We start from the raw sequence: 10,701 nt of genomic DNA, 5'->3' as shown, positions 1-10,701 counted from the left end.
GCATCCTCTGGCCTGCTCACTCACAGCACTGAGATTCCATAATTCGATTCTAATCTCAGATCCCATCCCACTGACAGATCTTTGTTTTCACTCCAGCAACAAGAGCAGTAAATAAGATTGTCAAGGAACTTGAGATGTTTAATTTTTTTTTTATGAGGAAGAATGGCCCTTCGCTAACATCTGTTGACAATCTTCCTCTATTTTGTATGGGGGATGCTGCCACAGCATCGCTTGATGAACAGTGTGTAGATCTGTGCCTGGGATCCGAACCCGTGAACCCCAGGCCACCAAAGCAGAAGATGCAAACTTAACCACTACACCACTGGGAAGCCCCTAGAGCTTGAGATGTTTAGACACGAGGCTAGTTCTGGCTTTCCTCTCCAGGGTGTGAGAAGAACCATGACTTAATCTTCAGATCTTTGGGAAAGGGGCCTCAGACTATCAGAATTTGTGTGGTGCCCTTCCCAGGCATCATCAGCTCAAAGGAAACTCGCTGGGCAGTGCCAGCAGACTTGCAGCTTGTTGCACCCCCTTTCAGCAGGCCAGAGGGCTTCTTCCACTATGGGAGCCTCCAAAATAAGCCCTTTGAACACTGGCCCAGGCGTCTGTAGCTCTGGGTTCCACTGTGGCTCTGCCATGAAGCTCTTGTGACCCTGGGAAGTGTACTGCTCCTCTCTTCCCGCCTTGTGAAATGGGTACTAGATGGTAGAGAACTTCCAGAGGACTGAGGACCCCAGGGCCTGTGCTTGTCATCTCCACTGGAGGCTGAGATGCAGGCCCAGCTTCCCTTGGGTTGGGGTATATGCAACTCGTGTGAGGACAGCCTATGCACTTGGTATCTCCATAGACGGCTTTGAATGGGCTTAAATAATGATAATCTTTTATGACCCTTCATGGTAAACAGAGGGCCTTGTTTCTTTCATTCTTTCACGGTGGTTTTGAAAGGTGTGTGTCAGAATCATTTGGGGAGATAATAGAGCACACAGAGACCCAGACTCATTGCAGTAGGGAGACTCTGGGCCTTTGTATTTTCACCAGGTTCCCCAGGTGGTTCTGATACTGGCCCGGGTTTGATGTTCTATGGGGTGGCAGGAACGGCCCCCTGTTTGATGGTTTAGAGAACCGAGGCAGAGAGCTGGGAAATGCTTTGCCTGAGGTTGTGCAATCTGGTGGAAGTGAACACAAGTACTCCTGTGGGCTGGAAGCTGGAGACTCCAGAAGCAACAATGAAACCCCTACCCAGATGGAATTTGTCACCCGGCCCTTGTTCCCCACGTGCCTCCATATAGCCTGTGGCTGGTTACCGTGGCTCTTCCCCCTGCCTAGATAAGAATAATAATAACTCCCATGCATTGATCTATTCTGTGTGCCTAGCTCTAGGCTAAGTGTGCTATGTAAGGTAGGCACTATTATTACTCTTATTTTACAGAGGGGGAAACCCAGGCTCAGAGAAGTTACTTCTCTTGCCTCAGGCGACTCAGTGCTAGAGGCAGGGCTTGGATTTGAATCCAGGCCTCTTGGAACGTGCCTCTGAAGCAACAGTGTAGTTACCCTTGTGTTCACCTACTCTGCTAAATGCATATTAGAAACTCCAAATAATTATAGTGAAAAAAAAAAACCCTTCCAGCACATAGTTTCTGTGGTTTAAGACTGGGATTTCATGTATCAACCAAATTTCCAAATGAATTTTAGGGACTGGCGTAGATGGCCAAATTCTCGTTTTTCTCTGGAAGGATCTTAAAAGTATCACTATCATTTCTTAAAAGAAAGAATATTTCGACTTCAAAAAGCTGGAAGGACGTAAGCTCAGGAGAAAGGACCATGTTCGCAATGCTAAGAGCGCTCACTCCTCCCTTCCCAGCAGGTTGCTGAGCCTCACCTTGGGGTTTCCCATCCGTGAAACGCTGCTGAGGGTCTCCCCTCTCGAGGCAGGAATGAGGAGTAAGTGAGAACAGGGGCAAGTACAGTGCCTGGGTCACAGTCGGGGCCCCACAGAGGGAAACTACATTTATTCCCTCATTTTATCACTAGGGGGACCTGAAAGGTCATCTCGTTGAGCTGCACTCTCTCTCCAGTCCCCTCCGAGGCCCAGGAGGGGAGGGACACAGTGAGTTAACAGTGGTGCCATGGCAGACCGAGACTGTAACCCAGCTCAGGTGTCTTGGTTTCCAAGCCCCGTCACTCTTACCACTTCCAGGTGCCTTAAAATGCAGGGCCAATGGGAAGATTCCTTCACTTAGCCAATATTGACCAAGTGCCCACCATGTGCCAAGTGCTATGGCAGGAACTGGGGAAAACGTGATGAGCAAACAAAACGAGTGCCTGTGTCTTAGCTAGAGCTGCATAACAGAAGACCACAGGACAAACAGTGCAGGCACAGGGAGCAGCAAATCAGATATCCATGGAGCAAAGGGCAGAGTTTAGTGGAGAACAAAAAGGTCATTGTGGCTGAGTGTGGTGCTCCAGGGAAAGGGGTGCACAAGGTGAGTCTGGACGAGTGGCGGGGTCAGAGCACGCTGGGCCTCGAGAGAAGGTCAGTGGCTTCAGCAAGTGGCTTCACCTGGTGAACAGGAATGAGGACACAATGGGGCCTCTCTCACCTGTCATGGGTGTCAACTCTGCTCCTACTGTCCAATGTGAGTCACTCAGTTAGGTTTGTTTTCAGCAGAAGATAATGATGCTGATATCATAACAAGAGCTCGTGAGCCGTGGTGAGAGTCTAGACTGCATTCTCAGGGCAGTTTGGAGCAGGGGGAGTTTTTAGGCAAGGCGGTGGCATCATCGCTGGCTACCATGAGGATGTAGATTTTAGGCAAGGAAACTTGGTAGGAAGCTCTTGCTGTCGTCCAAGTGAGAGAAGATGCTGGCTTGGACAAGCGTGGAGGTGGCGAGGATGAAGAACTGCTGTGAACATTAAGTAACACAATGAGTGTTAAGTACCTGGCACATAGGAAGTGCTCAATAGATGGTAGCTCTTGTTATGATATCAGCATCATTATCTTCTGCTGAAAACAAACCTAACTGAGTGACTCACATTGGACAGTAGGAGCAGAGTTGACGCCCATGACAGGTGAGAGAGGCCCCATTGTGTCCTCATTCCTGTTCACCAGGTGAAGCCACTGACCTTCTCTCCCTGCCCCACTCATCCCCCCTCAGCAAGTTCAGAAACCCAGAAATGTGTCAGAGCCCATACTCACATACAAGAATACATCATCAGGCCACTTAGGGGTTCTGAGGGATAGTTTTTAATTTTATAAATGCCATGGTAAGTCCAGTGGACCTCTAGAGATTAGACCTAATATAATATTTGCATGAAAACTCCTCAAGATGTCATTGACTGGGCCTTTCTCTCTCTCTGCTTCTGTCTGTCTCTGTCTTTGTCTCTCTCACACACACACACACGCACGCATGCTTCTCTCCACATCCACCTCAGCAGCCCAAGGCCCCATCATCCCTCACTTGGTCAGCAATCATGTCCTCACTGGTCTTCCTGCCTCCTCTCTTGCTCTTCTGACGTCCATTCTCCATTCAGATCTTTCTAAACCTCCTCAGTGACTTCCCAGCACACTTGGAAAACATCCAAACTCTTTACCAGCCCGGCACAGCCCCCTACCTGCCTCTGCAGTCCCCTCAGGTTCTGTCCTCTTCATCATGGGACTCGCTGTCCTGGCCTACTTTCAGCTGCTCAAACGTCCTGCCCAGGAGGCCTTCTCCCTTACCCTGCTCTGCCTGGAGCACCTGACAACTCCTTACCCCGCCCTTCTCCCCAGTTTTCCCACGGCTGGCTCCTTCTCTTCTTTTTGGTTCTTGGCTCCAGTGGCCACCTCCTCAAAGTCCTTTCCTAACAAATGTACCTAAATTGCCTCTTCTCTCCCATCCTCGTCATCCCTCCATGACTGCACCCCCATCGTTTCCCTCAAGGCATTTACCACAATTTGGGATTTGTTTCTCCTTTATTGTCTGCCTCCTGCACTACACTGTGAGCAGTCTGGCAGGTTGTCGCGGACCGAATTTTTTCTGTCCCCCCCAGATTCATATGTCGAAGCCCTAAGCCCCTAGTGTGACTGTATTTGGAGATGGGGCCTCTAAGGAAGTACAGTCACGCGCCAAATAATGACGTTTCAGTCAGTTAATGACAGGCCGCCTATAAGACAGTGGTCCCGTAAGATGAGTCCCATATCGCCTAGATGTGTAGTAGGCTGTGCCACCTAGGTTTGTGTAAATGCACTCTGTGATGGTCACACAAAGACTAAATCACCTAACAATGCATTTCTCAGAACGTATCCCCATTGTTAGGCGACGTGTGACTGTAATTAAGGTTAAATGAGTTCATAACGGTGAGTCCCTGATCCAATAGTGTCACCAAAACTGAAGTGGATTCCCTCCTGGCGAGTTACATCAGACGCTCCACCAGAAGGAGTTGTCTCACAAAGTAAAGTATCAAATAGGAGACCACGCGACATCATTTCCAAAGTCATGGCATCCCCAGACAAAGGGAAGCAGGGACTTTTATTTTGGATGGGGAATGAAGATTCAAAAGGGAGAGGTGGGTATTTGCTTGCACAGGCTCAGCTGGGAAACATGCTTCCACATACACTGCAGGTTATGGTAATAAGGCCTAAGCCCCTCTTGGAGAGATCTTAGCATTCAAAATAAAGCAAAGGTCATAGGTGTAGATCCTATGGTGAGGCTTGGTCTGGTTCAGGGTGCTTGTTGACTGTATCTCCTTAACATAACAAAAGGAAAAAGAACAACTTGGAAAAACAGTTAAAATATCCAAACCCACCCTTGAGTTCCTCAATGTAACCTGTAGGTGACAGTAGGATTAGTATCCTTATGAGAAGAAACAGCAGCAAGCCAGCAAGCTCTCTTTGCAGCACATCCACCAAGGAAGGCCATGTGAGGACACCAGGAGAACACACAGGAGACACACATGCCATCCAGAAGCCAGGAAGAGCTCTCACCAGGAACTGATGCTGCCAGAACTTGATCTGGGACTTCCAGTCTCCAGAACTGTGAGAAAACAAATGTCGGTGTTTGAGCTGCCCACCACCACCCCCTCCTCAGCCCCGGCCTGTGGTCTTCTGTTATGCAGCTCTAGCTAAGACACAGGCACTCGTTTTGTTTGCTCATCACGTTCTCCCCAGTTCCTGCCATAGCACTTGGCACACGGTGGGCACTTGGTCAATATTGGCTGAGTGAGGGAATCTTCCCATTGGCCCTGCATTTCAAGGCACCTGAGAAGTGGTAAGTGTGACGGGCTTGGAAACCAAGACACCTGAGCTGGGTTACAGTCTCGGTCTGCCATGGCACCACTGTTAACTCACTGTGTCCCTTCCCCTCCTGGGCCTCAGTTCCCCGACTGGAGAGAGAGTGCAGCTCAACGAGATGACCTTTCAGGTCCCCCTAGTGATAAAATGAGAGAATAAAAGTAGTTTCCCTCTGTGGGGCCCCGACTGTGACCCAGGCACTGTACATGCCCCTGTTCTCACTTACTCCTCACTCCTGCCTCGAGAGGGGAGACCCTCAGCAGCTTTTCACGGATGGGAAACCCCAAGGTGAGGCTCAGCAACCTGCTGGGAAGGGAGGAGTGAGCGCTCTTAGCATTGCGAACATGGTCCTTTCTCCTGAGCTTACGTCCTTCCAGCTTTGGGAAGTTGAAATATTCTTTCTCTTAAGAAATGACAGTGATACTTTGCCTCCAAGGACCTCCCTGATGACCTGATCTGAGGCAAGTCTCCTCTGCCTGCCTCGTTACTCTCAGTCGCTGCCCGGCTGTTTTCCCTCGCGTTGCTTCTCACCACGTGTGATGATCTTGCTTACGTACTTGTTTCCCCTTCCTGTTTGTCCTCCCTCACTGGGATAGAAGCTCCATGGAAGTGGGAAGGACTTGGTCATCTTTGTGTCCCCATTGCTTAAGCCTGGTCCATGGTAGGCTCTCAAAAAATATTTTGAATGAATCATAAGCATGATGAATGAAGGTGTTATTTTTCCCATTTGTACATGAGGACTAAGGCTCGGAGAGGTAAAGTCTTCGCTGTTGCCTATGTTGGTTTCTTTTGGCTGCTGTAAGAAATTGCCACAAACTCAGTGGCTTAAAACCTCACAGATCTATCCTCTTACAGTTCTGGATGCCAGAAGCCTAAAATCGCCTTCAGTGGGCTAACGTCAAGGTGTTGACAAGGCCTCGTGTCCTCCAGAGGCTGGAGGCTGCAGGGGAGAATCCATTTCCTTGTCTTCTCCAGTTTCTGGAGCTGCATTCCTTGCATTCCTTGGCACCTGGCCTCTTCCTTCATCTTCATGTAGTGGCTTCTGTCTCTGAATGTCTCCATCCCATGGTTTTCTTCTCTTTTGTCAGTAGTCAAATCTCCCTCTGCCTCCCTCCTATACGGACACTTGTGTTACAGTTTGGGCCCACCTGGATACTCCAGGATAATCTCCTCATCTCAAGATTCTTAATTGATCCCCATCTGCAAAGTGCCATATAAAGTAACACTCACAGATTCTGGAGAGTTGGACATGGACGTCTGGGGCTGTTGGTCACCCTATCACCCTTACATAGCTGATCATCAATCCCAGATCTGTCTGACTTCAGAAGCAAACTGCTGACCTTCAGGCGGTAGTGTTTGCACACAGGCATTTCTCTTCCCTGTCTGGCTAGAGTCCCTAGCGTGTGGCTGTGTGCTCAGTCTCCTCATGTAGTGCTTTCCCTTGGGCTTCAGAGCATTCTCATGCAGTCGGGACTAAAGACCCACATGTGGCTCCTGCGCCAACCCATTTTCCTTCCATATCTACCCTGAGGATAGTGCCGATGGCTCCGGCTCACTCTGACTTCTCCCTTAGTTCCTTATCTACCACTTGATGATTTTGTGATTGTTTTGTCCCTTTCCCCTACTTTCTCCCCCTCCACCTCTCACTCCCTCCCTCCTCCTCCTCTCTCTCTCCTTCCTTCCTTTGTAACTCAGATATCACGGACTTGTAGTACTTGCAGGCACAGACTAGTCTCTTCATTCCACAGATTGTGAAACTGAGGCTCAGAGAAAGGAAGTGAGCAGACAGAGACACACTGTGTTTGGGATACAGCCAGGAAGAAAACCCAAAATATGGTTCCCAGTTTAGGGATTGACTACAAAAACCTGACACTATCTTTAAAAAATTTTTTTATTATTAATAGGCTTTATTTTTCAGAGCAGTTTTAGGTTTGTAGTAAAATTGAGCAGAAAAGAGAGAATTCTCGTATATCCCCTGAACCTAAACACTCACAGCCTCAGCCTCCCCCACTATCAACATCCTCCACCAGAGTGGCACGTGGGTTACAATCCATGAACCTACACTGCACGTCATCATTACCCCAAATCCATAGTTCACATTAGGGTTTACTCTCAGTGTTGTCCGTTCTATGGGTTTGGACGAATGTAGAATGATGTATAGCCACCATTGTGTTGTCACACAGAATAGTTTCTCTGTCTTAAAAGTCCTCTGTGCTGTGCCTAGCCCTCCCGCCCCTCACCCCTGCAACCACTGATCTTTCTACTGTCTCCATAATTTTGCCTTTTCCAGAATGTCATGTAATTGAAATCATACAGTATGTAGCCTTTTCACATTGGCTTCTTTCCCTCATTATTTTCATTTAAGGTTCCTCCATGTCTTTTCATGGCTTGATAGCCCATTTCTTTTTAGTGCTGAACAACATTGCATGTCTGAATGTACCAGTTTTTTTATCCATACACCTATGAAAGGACGTTTTACTTCCAAGTTTCGGCAATTATAAATACAGCTGCTATAAACATCCATGTGGATGTTTTTTGCAGTTTTCAACTCAGCCTGGTAAATACTGATGTCTTCATTTTATTAGGTATGGTTTGCAGAATAGCTACTGTGGAGGAAATGATCTCCTACTCAGATAAATATTGGAGATCACAGAATCCAACCTTCTCATTAGTTTGTTTTTGTTTTTGAGGAAGATTAGCCCTGAGCTAACTACTGCCAGTCCTCCTCTTTTTGCTGAGGAAGCCTGGCCCTGAGCTAACATCCGTGCCCATCTTCCTCTACTTTATATGTGGGACACCTGCCACAGCATGGTGTGCCAAGCAGTGCCATGTCCGCACCCGGGATCCGAACTGGTGAACCTTGGGCTGCCAAGAAGTGAAACATGCACACTTAACCGCTGCGCCACCGGGCCTGCCCCTCATTTTTTTGTGTGTGAGTAAGATTGGCCCTGAGCTAACAACTTTTGCCGATCTTCCTTTTTTTTGCTTGAGGAAGATTATCCCTGAGCTAACATCTGTGCCAATCCCCCTCTATTTTGTATGTGGGATGCTGCCACAGCATGGCTTGATAAGCAGTGTGTAGGTCCGCACCCAGGATCCGAACCCGGGAATCCTGGGCCACTGAAGTGGAGCACACAAACTTAACCACTATGCCACTGGGTTAGCCCCCAACCTCCTCATTTTATAGATGGAGAAACAGGCCCAGGGAAGTTGACCTTGCCCTATGCCTGGGGCCCCATCCCTCAGCTGTGGTCATTGGATTGGACTCTATGTTGGTAGGAGGACAGGAAGGAGAGATGGTTCCAGGGCTACTTTCCCTCTTTCTCAGGAGCTCCAGAAACAATCCTGGCACTAACTGCCATTGCTAGATTGGGACACACGTGCGTGCCTGAACCAGTGATAGCAACTCCGATGGTCCAGGATTAGGTTATCTGTTGAATCCTGGAGCCAGGGACAGAGTCAGCCTCACCAGAATCATGTACATGGTGGGTGGCAGAAGTGGCTTTCCAAAGGAAAATTAGGGAACAATTACCAGAAGAAGGGTCTTGGATGCTGGGCAGCAGAAACAGATGTTCATCACGTAGGAGAAATAAAACTTGAACATTAGGAGCTGTAATGCAAGGGATGGTGTGGTAAGACCTCTCCACTGACCAGAGCCAAGCACACTAAAATAACAGGGATGCAGCACTGGAAGTTAATTTGGTGACAGTCATCAGAATTTTAAAAAAGCACAGCCCCTTTCACTCAGCAATTCCATTTCTAGGAATCCATCCTATAGAGACATTTGCCCTGCAGTACATGAGGGTGTTTACTGCAGTGTTATCCACACCAGCAAAAGATTGGAGACAACCTGCATGTACATGGAGGGGATAATGACTAAATAAATTACTGTAAGTCCACTGAGTTACTGCAGCTGTTAAAGAGACTCAAATACATCGGGGTATACTGATGTGGAGGTGTGTTCAGTATATTTTATTGTGAATTATGAAATTCTCAACACACTAAGCATAATATCTCATTTTTCTAAAAATAAGAAAGAAACCACACAGAGATACAACCGCCAACAAATACCCACACATAGAAAGCACGCACACATACATACATGCTGCTATGATCTGAATGTTTGTCCCCCCAGATTCATATGTTGAAATCCTAATGCCTAAAGTGACGGTATTAGGAGGTGGGGCCTTTGGGAGGTGATGAGGTCATGAGGGTGGAGCCTCGTGAATGGGATTGGCACCCTTATAAAAGATGCTGGAGAGCTCCCTCGCCCCTTCCACCACGTGATGACACAATGAGAAGTCTGCGACCTGGAAGAGGACCCTCACCCAACCATGCTGCTACCCTGATCTTGGACTTCCAGCCTCCCAGAACTGTGAGACATAAATTTCTGTTGTTTTTAAGCTGCCCAGTCAATCTGTGGTATTTTGTTATAGCAGCGTGAATGGACTAAGACACACACATATTATATCCATGTTTGTATATGTTTGAAAAAGTTCTGAAAGAATTTGCAATATTTCCTCTTACCTTGTAGGAGTCTAAGTGGAGACCTATGAGTGGAAGCAGGGGGGGAATTTCATGTTTTAATTTCAATGCTTTGATTTTTAAAGACACATACACTATTTTTGCAACAAAAGTCAAAATTTTAAAAAGAGTATGTGAAGAATACAGGGGGATCTGATAAAGTGCCAGAAGAAAAAGAGAAAGGTAAGAAGTATGTCTGTGGCTCATGACCCCTCCCAGGAGGAGACAGCACTCTCTGGGAGGAGAGGGGCTGTGTGTTGATCATCTTTGCATTCCTCTTCATTCTTAGCACCGTGTCAGGCATGCAGTAGGTGCCTCTGCTGCACTCAGTCCCCTCCCTGATATTACTGTCAGGAACTGGCTCTCTCCTGACTTCTGGAAGGAGAAATTCAAGCATTGAAGTCTGGTTGCAAGTGCCACCCTCCCATCCACTCACACAGACACATGGAAGGAAGCAGTTCCAAAAAATCCTCCCACATCAGTCAACTGCCGGGATTTAGGTTGTGGTCAACCTGTTTGGTTGGCTATAGTTCTCTGCTATAAATTCAGGAAAGAACATGCTACAGAACTGGGGACAATTTTCTTCCTCAAATTTAACTTCTTTTCCCCTCTACCTGCTCATGAGTCCCTGTTCAAAGGGAGGATTATTAAGGCAGAAAAAAAGAGGGAGCCAACTGGGGCCAAAGAAAGAGATCTAGTAGCTAACAGAGTATTTACCCAGACAGGGTGCTCCCGTGGGTACAGGACTCTGCAGTTCCCCAGGACTTAACCCACCCAGAAGCCCACTGATATTAACAACAAACCTGGGAGGAAGAAGGGAAGGGATTATAGTCCCCTGTTACAGATGAGGAACTTGAGGCCAGAGAGGTTTAATAACATGACCATGTGTGGTGGTGGACAACTAGAA

General features: G+C 47.7%; 1 protein-coding gene across 3 annotated transcripts in view; it reads right to left on the bottom strand.

The window, feature by feature from the left end:
* The window catches only part of LOC124242934 (proton-coupled amino acid transporter 2-like), a 29,553-nt gene extending 25,862 nt beyond the window's left edge, over window positions 1-3,691 (bottom strand). The window contains exon 1 of one of the 3 annotated variants that reach the window (XM_046668383.1): window positions 3,614-3,691. In XM_046668383.1, coding sequence (XP_046524339.1) covers window positions 3,614-3,653 — 40 coding nt within the window. In that variant the 5' untranslated portion in view covers window positions 3,654-3,691. Of the gene's footprint in view, window positions 1-2,600; window positions 2,849-3,613 lie in introns of those variants that run through there. The other 2 variants (XM_046668386.1, XM_046668385.1) reach the window with 2 other exon arrangements.
* Window positions 3,692-10,701: the final 7,010 nt, after the last annotated feature.

The sequence above is a fragment of the Equus quagga genome, chromosome 7, assembly GCF_021613505.1.
Source record: "Equus quagga isolate Etosha38 chromosome 7, UCLA_HA_Equagga_1.0, whole genome shotgun sequence".
Lineage (NCBI taxonomy): Eukaryota > Metazoa > Chordata > Mammalia > Perissodactyla > Equidae > Equus > Equus quagga.
This window is presented reverse-complemented; position numbering and strand designations above follow the sequence as displayed.